Here is a 21,608-nt window from a genome sequence, read left to right on the forward strand (position 1 = left end):
CTATCCCCATCACCACCACAGAAAGACAATACACAGATAAAAAAAAAAAAACAGGGAAGGATCCACTGTCTGTTTCAGCATCCAAGCGATTTTTCCTCCCTGCCCTCCAGTGCCACAATCTGAGCACGGCAGGCCTGGGAGCCCGCTCTGCGCATGTTTGCTGGACCACTGTGGTTGCCTTGCCAACGAGCAGGGACAACTTGGGGCTTGCATCAGGCATTTCAATGCAGTGACCCAATTACTGTCTGTCAACAAATTCACTGGGACAATAGCGAGTGTAACACATTAGAGATTAAATCCCAGAAACTGAACTACAAAGATGTCTGGAACAAAATCTCAGTCAGTCTGAAAGGCCAGAACACTATAAACAGTTAGCTGTACGATGTTTTAATCCTCCAATGCATTTGCTGATTTAAAGGAGAAATTTCTACCATAATAATCTGCATTCATTATTCGTGTATTTACTTTTATTAACTACATTCACAAACTTAAGTCAATATTGCTGTAAGAGTAATGGGAAATAAATATCTTTTATATATTGCATTCTTGGCTAGAACTGGGCAAAATTAAATCATAAAAAAATTCTTCTAAGATGTAAGAATGTATTAGTTAATTTAGAATATATTTGTACAGATGGCCACCGTAGGATCAAATCATTAAAAAACCCCCAGAGATTTCTGTAAACCAGTTAGATCATGGATTTATATTTAAAAATGAACTATGTGCAGGGTAGTTACAGGTTTCCCATGCTGTTCTGCCCCTTCACAAATATATTATTACAGGCATGCTCAAAAAGCTTCCCCCGCTTCATTTCCTTCTGTTTTTTTTTCATTCTCTACAAATAGATTATTCCAATATAAATAATTTTCTTGAAGAGACTGGCAATAATCAAGAGCACTAAATATACATAATGGCATATTACCAAATGCAAAAATATATATTTAATATATATATTTATATATATATATAATATATATATTTAATATATATTTACCTACATTCTTTAGTTTCTTAGCAGTATTACCCTGTCACTTTAAGTGAAAGCCAACAATTTTTTTTAAAGGCATGTGTCACCAGTTACCAAATGGAATTATCTGAGGAACCATGCAGAGAGCAAAAAATAGCTGCAGCCTTCTGCAGTATCTGTAGAACAGGCTATTTTTTAAACCAGTGAGGGTTTATTTATATGTTCACTCCTAATATTTTGTATATGTGTATTAGTTGCCTGGCTATAAGAATCCATACTGAAGCAATTTGATATTACTAAAATTCTAGGACTGTTTCTCTATTACCTGCCTCCAGCAGAAATACCTTTCTGATTAACACCTAAGAATGGGTATCACTTCACATCTTGAAACTGATGTTTCCAAACCCTAATGTGGCTTTCAGACATCCGTGTCTATATAATATGCTTTTTATTTAAAACTTATTGTCAGGATCTGGGGGGAATGCTATTGTTCCTTATGCTTGCCTGAAACCACTGATACTACACAAATTTAAAAGGTGATAACTTTATTCTAGAAAATTCAGCATCAGTAAGTGGTAAAAATTGCAATTCTAGATTATACATAATATCCCTGAAGTACTGTCTAATAGTTCAGCTAATTTATAGAGAGGGTGAACCACACACAACCCTTTCACTTCCATCCACCTTTCCCAAGCATATTCTTTATATCCCACGCTACTGAGCACTTGGATCCTTCCTCTGGGCTCTTCTAGCTTTGTTTTTGTTTTTTTCCCCCAAATTAAATCCCAAATCTGTCACATCTTCAAAGTGCTCCCTAGGTCCATGTTACTATGCCATGTAAAAGTAACATAAGGGGTCTCCCTTCTAGCTCCCAGGAGGATTATTTTTGTTTATAATCTTGCCTTGTTCCCTTCACAGCAAATTCATCTCTATTGTTCAAAATATAAGAACATTATAAACCCACATACATTATTAATACTTCACATAATATTTTATCAAATCCATAATCTCTCATTCTTCACAGATATCACACACCAGTAACACAGATACACACCTGTGTTGATTTGCTATTTCCACCCTTTTCCCCTCTTCCTTTACGCTCAGTTTCTCTCAGACATAGGGACTTCCATCATTATGCCAATGTTTTCCAATGTAAAACACTGTTATTTACAAATTTTTCAAAATCTATTAAGGATGAAATTGGCTATGCATTGTGTCCCTCTAGGCTGCAATCTTTAAAGTTACAGCCAAAAAAACTTTCACTATTCCAAAGTGAAGTTAAAAGAAAATATAGCAAGCTTTTCTTTATACAACTTTAGGATCTCTTTTAGGCTTTACAGGAGGGACTTGAAAATGTCAATAGGATAGGCATAATCTCAGAGGTGTGCTCTTTGAAGCATTCCTAAAAATTCTCGCAGATTTAGACCATGAAATCTGTGTACACACACAAACAGGAGAGATTTGCTGTGTCTGCAGAACAAATGCTGTCAGAAGTCCATGTCAGCTGGAGCACAGCATAGCTTCTCATGTATCTCTGAAATAAGACATTAGAATTATCCTGAACTGACTGAGCCATGTGCAAAGCCTATGGTGCCCTGGTGAAGGAGTATCTGCTGGTTTACAAAACGCTTACAGTAATTTCCAATTCTTGACAATTCGTAAGAATTTGCACAGCCTGGTCTGCTCTTGATTGCAGGGCATATGAAGCTTCAAATTCCCACCCCCCTTCCCCCCCAAGATCATCTGCTTTGTTTGCATCTGCCAGTGACTAAAAGGTGCCTAAGGTTTCTCCTCAACGTATCCTTAAATGAGAATCATTGTGAGAAAATGATTTCAGAGTTTTTGTTTCCATGGAAATGGAGATTTCCAAATATCATTTGGCATCAACATCCACAGGAGTACTTTAGAGGGGAAGAAAGTATTACTTCAGCTTTCTCTCTACTTCTCAAACCACATCCGGAAAGGAAAAAAAAAAAAAAAAAAAATCAGACTTTACTGTCTGCTTTTACTGTTAGGTAGCCCTCCCCTCCCCTACACAAGTCTGGCCTCTCTTCCTAGTTAGCAGCTTAGGGAAAACTTCCAGCAGATCCAGTCCAAAGCCTCCTATCTTCATATGAAACAGCACTAAAATACTTTCAATAGTAACAAATGCTTCCTTGACACTGTGCTGCATTTCCCAAAGCCAAACACTGAGGGCAGTAAAAATGAGGTAATTCACTCCTTTGTACTAGAGGAGCATTTTATGATTGATTGCACATGCTGCACTCAGCTTTTGGCAGGTATCACCAAAGAACTGCTTTAGTAGTGGACTACACTTAAGAGTTACTGCTCAAAGCAAAGCAATGTTTTTATAAAAATTAATGTGCACATCCTACACAGCACTGCAAGGTAGCTAGTGATACAGGGCTAAGAGTTCATGGGAACTCTTCAGCTAGCAGCAGACATAGCATTTTCTGTTTCTCTTCTGTTGTTGCCTGGGGAAAATGCTAAAGTCCTCGAGGCTTCCTCTCTGGCTAAAGCCTCTGTGCCAATGCCACCCCCAACACAGCTTTGTACAGATCCAGCATAACGGCTACAGAAACGCCTTCTAGCTAAAAAGTAATTCTGGTTTTTCTCCTCTTGGCTTCTTGCATCGATTGCAAAGAGCAGGAGTAAAATGCCATGTAGATATACCACATCCCTTAGACACAGAATAAAAGATGGAGACCCTCCTGTTCTAACAACTCCCTTTCTACATTAAACACTCCCAATCCATCTAGTTATTTCATTTGCAAGCCACTGACAACTCCGGCAGCTACCCAGTCTCCCACTTCGTGTAATGTGCTACAGCCTTGACAGTCTCTGACCCATCAGATATACTTCGTTTTCCAGCCGTGGCAAGCAAAGGTCTTATTGAACTGATACAATGACCTAGCATTATATACTCAGTCTCTAACTATCCACGGCATTTTACAACACCCCTAGACACAGGGCCTCTCAACTACATATTCTGAATAGCCCTGTTATTACCTGCTTTAGAGCCAGAAAATCCATTAATCAAGTGACAGGAAGAGCTAAAGGACAGTTCTCACACAAGCAGCAGCTTCAGTGGGGTCACAAGCCTTGCTATCATAAAATAATTAACTGTTAAAGACTAAATTAATTGCCATAAACTGTAAAGACCAAAAATCAGGACCCCATATGCCACTTAGAACAAAAACCAAAATAAAACAAAACAAACAAACAAAAAAAACACAAACAAAACAATGAACTACCCCAAAACTCCAAACTTGTTTTAAGTTAAATAGAAGAACCTTTAATACTCTCCATCCCCCCCCCAAAAAAAAAGAAAAACAAAGAACAAAAAACAAAATAAAACAAAAAACCCCACCAAAAAAACAAACAAAACCAGCCCCAAAACAGACAAATAACCACCCCAAAACCCCAAACTTGTTTTTTGGTTTGGTTTGGCTTTTTTGGGGGGTGGGAACTGTTAAAGGTTCTTCTATTCTTTAACTCATCTTCCGGTTCCTGATCCTTCAGAATGAATCCACTTCACATTTTTAAGATGTTTCATTCATTTATGACATTGAGATTATCTTCATTTAATTATTTTCATTATTTTTATTTAATCCCTATTACTTAGTCCTCAAAAATTTTGAAAACATAAGCAGATATACCATACAACTCCAGACAGCAGCCACCTTAGGTATTACATAGCTGCTCAAAATTCCCTCGTGATGGAAGTCCTCTTCACTCTTTTGTTGTTCTTTTGTTCTCTAGTGGCAATGAATAATGATAATTTATTTCTTCCAGACTAGTTGACCCCCAGATCTACTTGGCTTTGCTGAGCAGTGGACCATAAAAAAGCTACACTTTCCATTTTCCTCTTTCCTCATTTCACCTGGCAAGTAACACCAACATATAACTTTGTTCTACCCGTGCTGCTAGCACAGGAAGCCTTATCGGTCTGTACATCATGACTCTGAAATACAACGGCCTAATGATTGCTTCACAACAAAAGCAGGTATTCTACAAAATTCATTTTTTCCTCAAAATATATTATTGAATTGCTGTTCATGATCATTTCTAGAAATTAGTTTGTTCCACAGAACTAAGAAAACCAAACTGTTCTGCAAGACGTTATATACACTGCTTTTATGGCAACTACAGTATAGTTACACTGAGAAAGTACAATAGTTATCGCACAGGTAGTACAACCTACCACATATTATAGCCCAGGATTGCAAGCTCACATGTTACATTAATCTTCTGAGCACCTTTTAGTGCTACCTCACCTGCCTCTACCCAGGACTCAGAAAAGCACTTTTCATGACTAAGCTCATCTGCCATATATTTACTGCCTCTTCCAGCAATACATCTGTCTCCCAGGAATAGCAGTATTCACTTACGGACAAATAGTTTTCTATGCATGTCTCAAATATAAAGAAAGCACTACACTTATGTATGGAAAACATCAAGCAAAAAAGGATAAAACTTTCAGTCTCCCTAAGAAACTCCCATTAGATAGAATTTTTAAAAGAATAAGTTTTTTTCCAAATATTTTGTATTCATAAATGCTATTTCATAGGTTTTTATCAAATTTGTACAAAATTAATGCAGAGCTTTCCTTCAAATACTACTCACTTGGAAAAAAAAAAAAGGGAATATGCAATTTCCCGTTTCCTTCTTCCTTTCCCACTCCCTTCACACACACACACCCGCCAGCATTTCTAGCAGAATCAAGTACTCAGCTGTATAACATGTCAGGATACTGACATTTAAAAATCTATTGTAATCTATGGGTATAAAAAATCTGGCCACTTGAAGGAAATGTTTACATTATATGCCAAGATGTTGCATATATGGCTAAAAAAGCTGACTTCATAGAGCTAAAGGTTTTTTTGCAGGAAAACAATCCCAATAAAGAGAAAAATCAGAGTAGTCAGTAAAACAGTCCTCTTTGTATAGTGTATGTGACATGTAAAATAACTAGTTGATGAATATCGATTCCTTACTGAAAGTCATCTAGCATAACCTGATAACTTACATGTGGTTCCACTGTGAGCAATGAACCATTCCAAGGTCACAGCAATGACACGTTTTTGCTTTCTCTTGGTAATCTGCCTTTGAGTCACAAACTTCTTCGCACTTACTGGCTATGTACAGGATTTAAAAAGGCCTCATCCTTCTACAGTCACCAAGGTACTAATTCAAAATGCTCATCTGAAAGTGACTGGATCAAAGTTCATATAATCATTACAAGCAGTGACAAATGCACTGATATATTCTGACTACTCCACATTCAGATATTAAATTATAATAAACCCTGAGCTATTCAGGGGGTTTGGGGGGAGGCTTGTTATTTTTTTCTGCCCATCATGCAAGGAAACAAATGGTTATTCTCTAAATAAAAAAATTACTAAACAAAGAAAATTTGCAGTCCTCGTAACACAGTGGTAAGAGAGGCTTCAGTTCCTTCACTGAGGGGCTGGGGAAGTCACTTATCAGAGACACTCTTTAAGACAAATGACTTAGCCTCAGAAACAAAGCCATACAGCTTCCCCCACCTCTCTCCTCTCCAGCCCCCTGAGATGCACCTTTAAAAAGTATTTTTTTGTTCTCCAAAGCATAAGGAAATAATAGCAATTGTGACAGGACTCACATACACAATGTGAAAACCATGTTTCCTCAGGGATGCAGTACATGGGTCGGTGCTTCAGTGGACAGATTTCTTAGCATTATCATTAATCTTCTCTAGTGAGCTTACCCTGCTATTACAATTCTTGAAGAAAAAGTTCCATCCACTTTTCCTCAGCCCACATACTAGTCGGCCTAACTTCAAAAACCACCATGTCTGACACTTTATCTGTTTAATTTGTAATAAATACTTCATTCTTATTTTTATATCTAGGGAAGTTTATAATAGTTTGACATTGCTTTCAGTCAGTCTAATCTTGACATTTGTTGTCTGCAGTCAGACCCCAAGGAGGGCAGAATTGCTCTTCATTGTTATTCAGCATGTTAGCAGCAAAGGCTATGTCCATCATGTGCTTTGGCCCTAAAACTAAAATACCAGATCCTGAGGGCTACTCTTATTTACCACAAAAAAAAACCACCAAAAACCAAACAACCCACACCAAAAAACCCTAGCATTTAAAGTTATTTAGAAGCATGCAAATGAAAATGAGAATAGGGTATGTGCATGATGCAAGTGTCACCAGCACTGTCAGAGCCTCCATATGACCCATATCCTATTGATAGGATAGGTTATATATGTAATTTTAAGAATATTGTTTTCTTTGAAGTCAAAGGCCAAAAATTTGCTTTAGTAGTGCAACTACTGAGGTTTTGTTCATATCGCATGATTTCAGGAGCTGCTATTTAAGAGGACTTCAAACTTGCAACAAAGTGAGAGGCATGCAGAAAGCTATTTCAACAATCTAAGCATACATCTTTTGTTAGAGAGCACTGTTAAAGATCTATAAACAACATTTTAAAAAGGTAGCTTAAGTAGCAGAAATAAATCTTGTTATAACAGTGCAGAGCTTACCACAGTTTTTCTACTAAGATAAATTAGATGGTGGTAGTGCTTATAGTTCTGGGTAGAGACTGGATGCACTGTGACATATGATGGGACCACATCCCATGCACCACTGGGGAAGATATTGAGTCCCTTTGCATGGACAGTACACAAAATGTATTCAAAGAAAGCAGATACATGTAAGAAACAGTCTTTTGAGTATATTCCTCTTAAGAGTTAGGTCTGCTCATCTCCTGCCGTAATTCAGCCTGAAGTTTTCCTTGTATTTCAGGTTATATTCCATCATGTGCTGTTAATACAAAGTCCATGTTTTTTGCTGCCAAAGGCAGAACAAACTTTGTCATCATTTCATTAGCTGAAATGTTGCTGTCACCTTCATAAAGAAAAATAGCCATCCATCTGAAGAAAATGCATTTTGATTGTTTTTTGTGGTTTTGTTTGGTAGGGTTTTTTGTGGAGTTGTGGGGGGTTGTGTGGTTTTTTTGTGTGTTTTTTTTTAAAAAAAAAAAACAAACAGGCAAGCAAATACAGGCCAATTTGTCACGGTTGGGTATCACTTCTGTAAAATGAGTAAAAAGAGACACTGACCCCTAGCAGCATCATATCTGTCCTGAACTTTTCATATCACACATTATTATCACTAAGAAATCCAGTTCTTTTGAAAGGGCTGAAGTTAACAACTTTCTAAACTGTTCCTTCCTTTGGCATACTGCACAGACATCCACCATATGTATATCACAGCATTCTGCCTTAGATTATGTCACTGCTAAAAATCAAAGGTCTGTCACTCTTCATTTTAACAACACATGCCATATGCATCATGATTGCAACTCTTTTAGTTTTGCTCATTTAAATAAAATATTTGGTTAGAAACTAAAGTGGGACAGGCAATAGACATCAATTACCCTGTATTCCACCTATAATAGCAAAGAACATTTAATGGCTGCAATGAATTAATTTATTTATTTACAAATCAGTAAATATTCCCTGGCATGCTCTGTCTTTCTTTAGTATCTAGAGGGCTCAGCTAAGGAGAAATTCCCATTGTAGAAATGTAAAGACTATGACCTACTAAAGCAATAAATATGTCATGGAATGGGTGGAAGAAATGAAATCTTATGTATGTCCTATATGGCTTTTCACAGATAGGAAGTCAAGACACAGTCAGTTGAAGTAAAATTTTTCAAGGGCACAAACAATTTTGTTGTCATTTCTGTAGGTCAAATTGAAAAACATAAATGATGTAGATAATCAGTTTCAGATCTTTCATATCTCAGTCCAGAATCTTAAATATCCCAATAATTTTCATAAAACATTATCTCTAAAACAGTAATTTATGAATTATTGGCTGCAAGAAGAGCTCAATTTTTAATCTGATAATATAACTTTGATACCTTCACTATCTCATAACAATTTCATTCCTTGAAATTACCAAGCATGATGGAAATTATTGCTATCACACGTTTCCGTTTTTTAATCATGTAATCTTGCTGATAATTCATATACTGGACAAAGGTGCACAACTTCAGTAGGTACAAACATTGGACTACTGGAACTACCTTGTGAAGGTGTTACATGGGTTTTTTGTTTTATTGGGTTTACTCTATTTATTGAATGGCAGTTGTTGGTATTTAGGAAAGTTGTTATAATAAAGCATTTGTTTTTACAACCAGTTTATCCAAGTGCTGTACCTCACCGAGCCAAGGTATATGGCGTATGTGCATTAAGAAATTTATTTCATATCCCCTACAGGTTTTCTTTCACCCACATTAACATTTTTATGTTTCTGTTGCAGGAGTTTCATAATTGTGTTTCACAAATTGAAAACTATCTTCTCAGTACTGCTTTCTTTAAGTGGTAAAACAGATTAAGATGAGTTGTTAGACTTTGCTAATATCAGAATAATCTTTTTTTTCTGTATATTTCACCTCTCATTTACAAGTAGTGAAGTTTCCCAAGTATATATTGAATACAGATGATCCAACTTCTTATTTTCATTGTACATTTTCCTTACAATGGCAAACATTCTGGCTATCTACCCATCTTAATAATAGCTCATATAAACCAAGCAACTGAACAAAAGCACATTGTTCTGTGAGGAATACACCTGAATGTTTGGTATATTTCCTATATCCATTTGAAATAGTCTTGAAAATACTTATAATTGTATGGATTTTTGAAGTTTCTTTCAAATCCAATTAGAAAGCTCCAAAATAGCACAGTATTGTTGCTTACCTAACACCATGAGCTGTAATTAAAGTCGTAAGTCTGCAGTTGGAAGATTTTGCCAGAGGCTAGTTGTACTAACAGATACTGCAAAAACTGTGTACTTATTACAAAATCATTAAAATATATAGCATTCCCAGTCTTCTCTGTCTTGATAACATATTACATCTTTGAGCTGGACAAAATTAGACTCATCACTTATCTTTCTGATGGCAACAAATTTTTCAGACCAAATCAGCTGTAGTCCTCAGTGCACTAACTGTACCAAAAAATGACCACTATCAGGAAGGCAAGTTTATAATAACCAGAGAGAAGAAATATAATGAGCAATTAGGCATGCAGAATGATGCTCTGGGCTAAACGATGTGAGCTGATAAACCCTGAACCAACATCAGGAGCACAGTCTACTAGGGTAGATCTTTGACATTCTGTAAGCTTTTCTCCTTCTATAAAGAAGCAGGATGGTTTTCATTCATTTCCAAGTTGTGCAGTTCACTGGCATGGAAACATAAGAGCGGCACGGAGATAACAAGCCAAAAGACAGTATTTCACTAGCTGATAGCTCAGAAGAAATGAAAGCACAGCTGATAGCAACAAAATAAACAAGGCTTACACTTCTGCACCACTCTGACACTGAGGAACCTGTGCAATTTCATTTAAAGTTCTTTTTCCTTTGTATTTGTCCTTAAATAAGACTAGTATTGAAATAGCAGAAATAAGTATTTTAAAGTTGAAAGAAACTGTCTTGAGATACTGTATTTTTCCAGCATGAAAAACATCTCTGGAACTACAGACTGTTAAGAGGTTTTCATTAATAATATGGTTATTACTACTTTTAATATTCATACCTATTTTTGAACTTCCCTGCACTGCTAAAAAGCAAGGCCTGCTGAATTCATCTGCAAGCTGAGTAACTGAGATACACAGCACTTATTACACCACGGCCATTGAGGATGTAAAAAGACTTAACTGATATCAGCTCCAAATAGACACTACATAACCAGGTCCATAAACTACCTTTAAAAAATTCTAAAATGTCAGACGTTAGAGCAGACATTTATCCTCTACATAGATATAAAAGCCCAATTCTGCCTCTGTTGAAAACCTTAGATTTACTATGGCTTTGTTGGAATGTACAAGAAATACAGGACTGGATAACAGAAATGTGGATATTTTATTAGTCATAAAATTGTGCACCGACACGAGTATTTGTCAAGAATTATGTCAGAGAAATGTAGTTTCGGTTTTAAAGCAAAGGATCACATATTCTGAAATGAGAGCACCCTGAATTAGTCATTTCCATTAAAACTATGAAGTAGAATTGCCTAGCAACCAAGAAAATTAATTCAGAGATTAAAATAAACACCGTGACACTGACAGAGCAACTGCTATTCTATCCCAACAACCATAAAGACACTCAGAAAAGAGGCGAGTGTTTCCTTATTTTTTCTTAACAAAGGAAAACCAAACAATTTCATACTATGAGTCATAATGGACAAAGAATAAAAACAGTCAAAGCAACTGCATAAAGCAAATGCCTATAATTGCCCTCTTTTTAGAGAACATCATTAAAATGAAAAATATAGGAAGTTTTCATATTTTGACAATAGTGAAAACATTGCTGTGGAGGTTTCTAACATGCTTTCCCACATACAACGAGCAAATTTGTTTCATTACATTCACTCCATGCAAGTATTTTACATTTTAGTACTTACTAGCTCAGTTTATTACAGAATTTATGACCATGTATACTAGAAAAAACTCTGCAGCACTATTACCTACTACTACCCCTAGTCAAATTATTCCTGATCACATTTCTGCAGGGAAGCTTTTAAATTATAGAGTTTATCACACTGAGATTGTTATGGACAAAAAGGTAACAGACTAAGGACAGTAAGGATGACTGCAATAATTTAGTTTAATGACTGCTACTCTTATATTGCTTGTTACATCTGGGCCATTGTGTAATTCATTGTCCCTGAAGGACTTCAAAAGCCTAGTAAAATTATCCCTTCAGAAATAAAACCACCACATTCCGTAGTAACAGTGAAGTCTATCACCTTGTCAGAATATTAGATCAGAGGAATGATTACAGATCAGTGACTCCTGAGTGGCAGTATGTTCAAACCTCTAGTAGTAGACATTCCATCTTTCCAGCTTCAGGTGCAGAGTTTGTACGCACTCAAAAAATGATCAGGAATTATGATGACAAGAACAATCAAAGGAGAAAAATAAAGATCTCAGCAGATATCACAAGATTTAGCAACTGCAGCAGCTACAACAAATCTAGTTGAGTTTACATTAAAAGATAATAATAAAAATAAAGCAATATGAGAAATAAATCAAGACAGACAAGTAGGAATAACTGTGCTTTAGAAGGTAAATCCCCAGGTATGGACATAACTGTTCTCTCAGGAAAGAAGTGTTTATTTCAGCTCTTTGCTTGTGTATAATACCCACCAAACACACCCACAGCTAGCTACAAGTACTTTAGTCTTGAAATCTGCATATTCCAATCACATTCAAGAACGGCAGAGGTGCCTGAACTGGATTTTAGAAGTTAAGGCTGTCAATAAATATGTAATAAATTACATGTTTTCATCTTCTAGAGAGGGATATGACAGGTAATAATGGAAGGATATCTGCTGGAGATATGGGCAATACAGATGGTATGGGCATGTGTAACAGATCAGAATGAAGAAAATATCAACAGCAAAAGTCCCCCATATGTAAACACATCCATAAAGCTGATAAAAGACCCCAAATGTCCATAACAGGTTCCCCTGTGTCTTAAATATTTGATGGCTGTACCAGATGGGGAGGGGGGAGAAAAATATCTTGTCTGAACCATTAGCATAAACACAGCTGACCTAAAAGACCTACTCACCGCTAGGTTATAATTACTTCAGTGTTTTCACTAGTGAGCAATATTCATAAATCTAGAATAATTTGGAAAGATGACATCTTTGAGAAACGGTAGCCTCCATATGCTGTTGAAGAGCTGGAATAAATTTACATTATATTTTCTGGCCTTTATGCCACATACCATGGCTGTGTTTGTAGCATACATGTTTTACTAGACTCTTAGCATAGTCACAGTGAGAAGCACCTTATTTGATTAATTTTATCTGTATGATAGAATAGTAATATAAAACTAGAAGATACTCCTGCAAACTCTACACATTGCTGGCAATAGTATCTTTTTCCCTTTAAGATTTTCAACAGCACAGTTTATATAGCAAAAATCTCAGAAACATATACATGTTTTCTGTGTTCACACTAGGCATTGTCAGAGTCCAGAACCTTCTAACAAACCATCAGTTCAGAAGGATTTATCAGATATCTACTCCAGTCTATCCCACAAAACACAAGAGACTAATCAACATGCTGTTCCAAACCTGCATTGAAAGACCAACAGTCTCACCTATAGTTTATTACAAGAGGACTGCAAGAAGGTTAACACCAGTGTTAGTCCTTGCACTAGCAGCAGGAAATTAATGAAATTAAAATCCCAGATAATCTTAGAAAGCAGACCATGACCATGTTGCAGAGAAAAGGTAAAAAGTCACTAGTAGCCTGCCTTGGGGAAAATTCCATCTGCAGAGCACATTTGATTATCGGCTTGGCTTAAGCATATGGACAAGACACACTAGCAAAATATTTCAATACCACTAGAAGTTCCAGTATACCCCTGCCCAAGAGTGAATCCAAATTCCAGTAATTCAAAGGAAAAACACAACCAAAAATCCTTAAAAATTAAAACAGCCAAGAAGAAAATAATTTCTTGGAGCCTGCAGACAGCCACAGGAGACATCAAAGCATATTAATCTACTGTAATACCATGCAAAACAAACAGAAAAACCCCAGCTGATAAACTCCATTCAATCTTCCTTCCAGTTTTCTCCTCTCAGACCCTATTAAATTGTATCATCATATCCTCTCACAGATTTCCTTCCAAAAACCCAACAGCTACATGCAGATTACTCCACAGCATTGTTAAGTCTTAATCTTAAAGACTATGCATACACTTCCTTTTTTGCTTCTGTGAATAATGTGAATAATTAGTTTAAACCCAATGGCATTACTCACAGTGCATGACATCAGATACAGACACATGTCTTTCCAGGATCAGATCCTTGGTCATTGATTTTCTAGATTTTGAAGTTATTTGTGTCTATAATTTCAGAAGCATATTACCCCAAAATCAAGGTCAATACACATGTTTACAAGCAAATTACATTCATTTCTACAACATTGGTGGGTAGTGTGAATGAAAGTGGTCCTTAATAGTCTACTAGGACTATGAATTTTCCAGCAAAAGGGAAGTGTTGAGTAGCAAATATAGTCAAGACTAAACAGAAGAAAAATTTTATGGTTCAGAGGCTAATTATGAACACTTAGAAAACAAGATACTGTTTCGTTATGATCTAGTTCAGCCATCTGGTTAAGTAGCATGGCAGTAAGATGATTTGAATAGCATGAGAATCGCAAAGAGAATCTGCAGGTGTTTACAAGGAACTGTAACCTACTAGTAAGAGAAAAGGCAGGGGAGAAAGCATGTTTATGCTTATTTATAATGTTAAAAGTCTATGTTGATCAGAAGTAGTGGTCAAACTCTCAGGAAGAAATTAGAAGACTGGGAAACTGTCTTAAGACAATTGTACTGCTATATTGAAGCATCCAACAAATAGCAAAAGCATTTTATATACCTGAGACTATTTCATGAGAAAGTAAATCACTGTATTTGTGTCATTCATCTAGAAATGCAAGTATAGGAGTGGCTTGTCAACAAGTCATGAACAAAAGCAAACCATGTTAAGTGGGAAGCATTTCACACTAAAGCCACTCGTTTAAAAATCAATAATATAAAATTGAATACCTTTATGAATAACACAGTGGCCAGTAGTCAATGATGCCTTTCTCAAGGCTATTTCAGACATTTGCTTTCATCCTCAGTTATGCATATTGAGTTATTTACAATTACTTAGCAACCTGCAACCCCCATAAGTGCATGCTCTTTATTGGTTTATAACCTTCAGGAAAAACACTACCCTTTAAAACTTTGTAAGTTCTTTTGTGCCACATGCAGAATTCGAAGTGTTATTGATTTTAACATTATCAGTGAAAACAAAAATCTGTTCATGGACATCTGCTCAATTAAGGCTTTTTACAATAGACTAACCCAACAGCCAGAGAAGTTGAATCTGGGCTCACTACATCTTTTTTGCATTTACTGCAACTCCTTTCTTCTACTGCAGCTACCTGACCTGTTTAACATTATATTCAGGTAGGGCACAGAAGTATTTGTCTTGTCCCAGTGACAGCAGCACTCGCAGCTGAGTTGTTGCCCACCTCCTTCACTGAAAAGGGAACATATCAAATGTAAACATCCCAGAGATGAGATTCAACCTCCAAGTTGCACCATGAACATGGTAAATAAATTATGCAGAAAAATGTAGTTGGAAATATAATCTTCACAGCAGAGGTCACAGAACAAGCAGGCCAGTAAAGAGCAAGAAGTTGCTGAGTATAAATCACTTTGTACTTACGAAATGAGGACATAACATGGTATTTAACTGGTAAACAGCAACAATTAATTTACTGAAAAGGTTAAGGTAACTTTAGCTTGTCTACTGCCATTCACTAGCGGGGAAGGTAGTTCTCCACTGAATGACTTCGCAGCTAGTTAGGTAACTCACAAACGCTCCCTCAAGATCAAGAGTATGACTCCCTCTGGAGCAAATGTCCTTCAGCCTCTCTAATAAGCAAATGTTAATTCTCCTGTACTTTGTAAGAAAGGGTAGATGCTCTGTTTTATATTACTTGAACTGTGTATTTAATTCTTCTTATCCAATAGGAACACCTCAGAATTTGTAGTTCCTGGTAGTATTACCAAAGCCTTATCACAAACCACAACAACATATAAAAATTATGCAGAGAGGGCTCTAGCAGTAGGTTATGTACAGCTGTCTTTGGCAGCATGCCTAGAATGCCATGAAATTCAAGGTGTTCCATAAATTCCCACATTATATTCTCAAGTCATTTGGACTTCATTGGTCAAAATGTAAGACCTGAATTTTCCCAGAAGACCAAGGAGATGATGAAGTAAAACCTGAAATATGGGAGGCTTACAATCTCTGCAGTATACTTCTATAAGCTAACAAAGAGACTGCAAGTTTCTCTGGGGCTTTATATACCACCATAATATCTAGAGTCTGGGTATTTATCATTTTTTCAAAAGATACAAGAAAGAACACCACCCAAAACTATTAACATTTAGTAATCTGAAATATTAAAGAGCAGTCTTAAGAGCTAGGATTTATTTACTGATAGAACAGGAACAACAGAACTAGCAACAGTGCTAACTTTTCCATGGCCTTCCACCTTTAGTGCAGACTTGGAGGATTTACCCTCAGCAGCCTACACAATGTCTTGACCACCACAGTCCCAATTCTCCTTGTCATACTGGAGAAACTTTCCACAGCACCAGCTTCTGCACACAGATCCTAGCCTGTAAGTATTAAGAAGTCCCAAAGCATTCAAGGTTCTGCTAGTAACTTGCACTATATCAGAGCGGAAGATCTTCTGAAGGTCAAGAGTTTGAAGTGAGATGTGTAATAGAAAGGTGCAAGAGATGGAGAGCAAACAGTTTGACGGAAGTAGAACACAACGGGATGTACGTATTGGCTTTCTTCTGGAGAGGTGAAGATTAGAGCTCTGTGCCATCCAACTACAGGAATGAGTGCCTGGCTTGGATAGGTTCCTCATCTACCCCCTGAGATACCAATCAAAACCATGACACCAGAAGCTCCAGATCTACTCCTGTATAAAAATATGCAACCCTAAGTTCTTAGCTATAGCCAAACATGTCCCCACTTGAAAGCTGCAAAGAGACACCCCAAGCTCTTCCCATGGTTGTTTTCTGAAGGCTTTTGAATAGATTCAAAATTATGTCAGCTGCTTACTATTCCATATAGCTTAATAGAGTAAGAGAATATGTGGTGGGAAATCAGGGGGTGGCAGGCTTTGATGAATTACATAAAGAAAGCTAAGCTGATTCACCAGTAGTAGAGGGTGCCACTATACTGTGGAGCCTCCCACACTGGCTACATCACCTTGCTAGGCAAGGGTATGCAGTACTAGCTTCCTTCACCAAACTAGGCTAGCAGGTCAACTGTGAGAACTCTTTTCCATGTATGTGAAGTGATATACTTTCCTTTTCCAACTAAGGGAAACCCCCTATTTCTCATTGCTTTAAAATAAAAACAGATTTGGTCTCCCTCTTTCCCTCACCTCTGCATAACTTCAAAATAGTTAGAAACTGCCTACAGTTATAATATTACCACAGTAATATTACAATATTACCATGGTAGCCATGAACATAGCATGACTGCCATTTTACATGGGGGGGAAAAAATGTGTTTAAATTACATGTTCACTATTTTTAAAAGATACTCTGAATCTATGCTTCCAGTAACTTTTTACGTAAAACTTCTCAAATAATTTATTTACCAACACTAATCTGAAAATATCAATCTAGTACTATTCTTTTCAGATTACTTGTGGTTTTGTTGGGTTTTAAGTTTAAAATTATTGAACCTTGTATCATTATACCAACACAATAAGTTGGTTTTTTTTGGGGGGAGACTAAAATGTAAAGATTTGGAAGCCATTTAAAAACACTCTACCTTAAAACACATTTTATTTCTAAATAAACTCATAAAATTTCCATCAAGGCCCTCTATAGGTCTTGTCTGAAAGACCAAATGTTAGTATCTGTCATTCTTTTAACTCTAATATTGTCTTCCTCTATTTCCATATCAATTTCAAACTTCTGAACCCCTCCAAAGGCCTTTCAAGTTATATTGCTTATTCCTTTCTTTTCATAATATTGCCTCTCCTTCAATGTCTGTCAGCAAAATCATCTCTACTGTATTCCCACTGTGCCTTAATGCAAAGCAATCCCCGATTGATCACTTCACTATGCTACTATACTCTCTTCCTTCAAATTCCTCCATAATGACCAATTTTGCCTGTATAAAATAACCCTGCTGCAGATTGAGAATAGGATGTGACCAGCTATGACTTAATAAACATGCAGCACTTGTCATCTTATATTACATGTTCCCAGAAGAAATTAAAAAATGCTGTACAGTTTCATTTCCATGCCTTTCAGATGCTAAAATAAAGTGCTTTCACAGAGAAATGAAAAGCAGGACAGCACTCACAAGCAGCTACTTTTTTTTTTTAAAGGAAGATAAAGAATAACTAAACACACTCTTGGGGTACAAATGGGAAGATACTGACAAGCGAGGAATGCTTACTGGAACTACAAACACTACATTTTACTTGAGTTTTATTTATGCTCTGGCAGCAGCACTTTCCTGCAAAGCTCATATGCCAAAGGTGAAGGAAATCCACCTTTTGTTGGTCTAGTTTTATACCACAAGTGCAGTAAATGCACTGCTCCCCTCACATCACTATTAATGAGAGATTTTTTTTTGTTAAAATTGATACTAAATTTATTGTGATATTCATTTGCTATACAGTTGTATTGTTATCACTACTAAAAAAAAAACCCAAAACCTTTCATTATGTGAACCATATAAAAATTCTTCAGAAACTCTTCAAGTGCAAATATCAGAGGTATTATAAATGTAAAGAGAAGAGTAATCCTTTACTTAGTAGTAGTTGATGATATTTAGTAGTAGTTGGTGATATTTTAGCAACTGTTATTTAGAAGAGTGTTGCCCCAGGTGGCTGCAGTATAAATTTTGGGAGGACTACTGAAGTCCTACATGATGACTAGTAAGAAGATTAAAATATTAAAAGGGGAAAAAAAATTACCTTCTTAAAATTAGCGTATTGTAGTATGAGAGTTGACATGGACAAGCTAACAAGCTAAGAGAATACTTAAGCCACTTTTTGTGTCAGTGGCCTTCCTTCATAAGGCCCTAGAGCATATGTGTACAAAAATTCACAGTTCTAATAGTTAATATCTATTTAGTATTTATCTTTGACCCTCACAGTTTCGATGGTCTGAGTTTGATCTCTCTGCAGCTGAGAAAATGACAAGACTTATTTCTCATTCCTTACACACTGGAACTGAAGTCTCTAATTCCCTGTGCCCCCAAGCAAAAGATTTGTGACAACACATCAACGTGGGACTTGCTGATCTATTTCAGAAAACAGTCATGTGATAAGATAGCTGCAGGAATTATGCATTTCAGTTGCATGTACTGCCTGAAAATTCTTCTGAAATAGAATTGTCAAAAGGAATATTAACTGAAAAAATATTTGATGTAAGATCAATATTCACCTTTGCCTTTTTTACATTCTGATTTTCAATGGCCATCAGGTTCTTATGCACTTTATGCTTTTTATAAAATCATACGCAGTGTCTACAGTCTGAAACAGAACAGCCCAGAAATGTGGGGTTTTTCTTCTTAATTCTCCAAATAGGAGGAAAGAGCGTATTCTCACCTGTTTATATAGGGAGAATTAACAGTTCAAAACTATTGTATCATGAAAACAAACGTCATTATGTGAGGCCAGCAGCATTCCATTCATTCTTCCATCTTGAATTTTAGTGCAGTAGCAGGCAATTCAAATAGGTTAAAAATTGCATTGCCAAAATTGTTTAAGGTGCTTATCTGAAATGGATACATAGTCACAATATAAAATGAATATTTTTTAGGTATTACATATATCTATCCCTCAATCTTTCTCCATAAGGAGCCTCGGCACTAAGCTGAATCAAATTTAATTTTCCTATATATGCAGTATTGTTTTATCATTACTGAATGCTTATTTTTTCCAGAGTAATTCAAAATCCAAAATACCCCTTCTCACCCAAAGGGAGCCTTTACTTTCAGAAACTACAAAAAAAAGCTTTTCATGAATTTATATAGGTTTTCTGATACAGTATTTTTTCATAAATTAGTATAAATTAATAATTTTAAATATATTAACTTTTTTCAAAGCATTTACATCTCTTCCTTATGAGAGATCTTATTTCTAAAATAGCTTATTTATGAACTTGACATACGAGTGTCAAAATTACCATGAAGACTTAAATTCTCACACATTGAATTGAGGATGCCATCTGCCTTAGAGCAGCTGGAATACTTTTTACCCTGTAAAAATACATATAAAAGTATAATTAGGTACTATTAATACTGGATTTTCATGCCTATGACTTGTATGATGTTAAGCCTGTAAGAAATACAAAGTTTTCTACTATTAACAGAGAAATTTCAATGTTAAAGAATAAGTAAGCAAGACTGGATTTTTTTACATCATTATTTGTGAATAAAAGCCTAATGTATTGAATAATAATATATGTTCAAATTTCAGCTCTGGAACTCACTGCTTTTCATGTAAGAATATTAAGAAAGGTAGATTCTAGTTACTACATAAAGGAGAACATCTTTCAATATTAGAACAATTAACTTCAAATTCATATTGAATGTTACTGCATTTTTTTTAATAAACCTTATTGATTAACTTCTAAGGAGTATTAAGCAGGAATATGCCTATAGTGAGGTTTTGTATGAAGAATATCACCAAGCAAATGTCTGCTACTTCCTATTTGTTAGGCCAGATTTTAAAACTGTTTCCAAATTACTCACAAAACTGATTGTATTTCAGGTGTCCTATAAGACTAGACAAAGTACTAACATAAAAAGGATCTAACTGAAGACAAAAGCATACAGTGTGGCATTTATGTTAAAGAACAGAAAATAACTCCTTGGCTTTATTTACAAGTATAGTCACCCAGCAAAACCACAGTGCAAAATATTAAGATTTGCTCTTTTTTATTTTAACGAACTTGCTAAAAATAGTAAAATGAAAGACTAGACAACTGTTCTCTTTTAGAGGTAAATAAAAAGATTTAGAAGACTAACTTGCAAAGGATGCCAGCAGTGTTTTGAGTATTTTGCTGTTGGTTTATTTCTTAATATGACAAAAATTATCACTTTCATCTAGTTTATAGTATGCTACTAACTCAATCTGCCATTTTCCAAAAAGCACTGAAGTGACAGGAAGCAATTCAGCCTCTCATGGCTGAAGAAGCAGAGGCTGCATGTACATACTGATAGCATCCTAGACTCCTTGACTTTCTTCTAAAACTCTGCTTAAAGCTCTCATTTACTGGCATGCTGTGGAACAAACAAAAAAGCTTTGATAATAGGCTGCAGATCCACTTAAATCACTAATGCAGACCAAATACTAAATCATTATTTATTTTGTAGTAATTATTTTTTTTTAATTTTGCTATCCTACCAGTGAAACCTCATCTATGTTTGTTACGTATATTACAGCCAAGAGAGCTTAAGTAAAATTAGCTCTTCCTCATGTTTGCTGCTGTACAAACACAAATGCTCCATCCATTGCTCAGAGTTTATTTCATAAAGGAATTCAAACTACAAAATGAAGTTATGGATGAACCATAAAAAAGGCACATCCATCTTCAATTTAGTGCAAGTGCTATAAGTATGTCTTGCTGTGATACAGAATGTTTCTTTTTCCCAAAATAGATACGTTGTGAGAATAATCCTAAACTCCACTGTACCAAGTCCCACACAGTGCAAAAAAATTACAGTGCCTGCCCTCTGTAAAGCTTTCTATTGCGATGAATGACTGAGGTTGGGAACATCATTGCAATCTTACTGCTTTCATGGAGGGAAGATCTGTTCCGCAGTAACTAGACTGATATCTTTTTCCACATAGCAAAACTGTTTGACGTCATTGTCTTTCAAACACTGGCAGTTGAGACCTACCACTGACACATGCAAATTTATGCATGAGGTTTTCAAAATTAGCATGCATCCCTAAAGACATCAGTGAAACTTATGCTTTTAAGTGGAGCTGATCATTTTTGAAAAATAA

At 36.0% G+C, this 21,608-nt stretch overlaps 1 protein-coding gene across 2 annotated transcripts in view; it reads right to left on the reverse strand.

Annotated features, from left to right (window-relative positions):
• Nucleotides 1-21,608, reverse strand: part of GPM6A (glycoprotein M6A) — a 127,105-nt gene that overhangs the window by 101,599 nt on the left and 3,898 nt on the right. Inside the window, exon 2 of one of the 2 annotated variants that reach the window (XM_074905779.1) lies at nt 1,681-1,699. The exons of the other annotated variant lie outside the window; for it this stretch is intronic. Coding sequence (XP_074761880.1) covers nt 1,681-1,699 — 19 coding nt within the window. The remainder of the gene's footprint in view (nt 1-1,680; nt 1,700-21,608) is intronic. 2 annotated transcript variants of the gene reach the window in all.

The sequence above is a fragment of the Athene noctua genome, chromosome 4 (genome assembly GCF_965140245.1).
Source record: "Athene noctua chromosome 4, bAthNoc1.hap1.1, whole genome shotgun sequence".
In the NCBI taxonomy this organism is placed as follows: domain Eukaryota; kingdom Metazoa; phylum Chordata; class Aves; order Strigiformes; family Strigidae; genus Athene; species Athene noctua.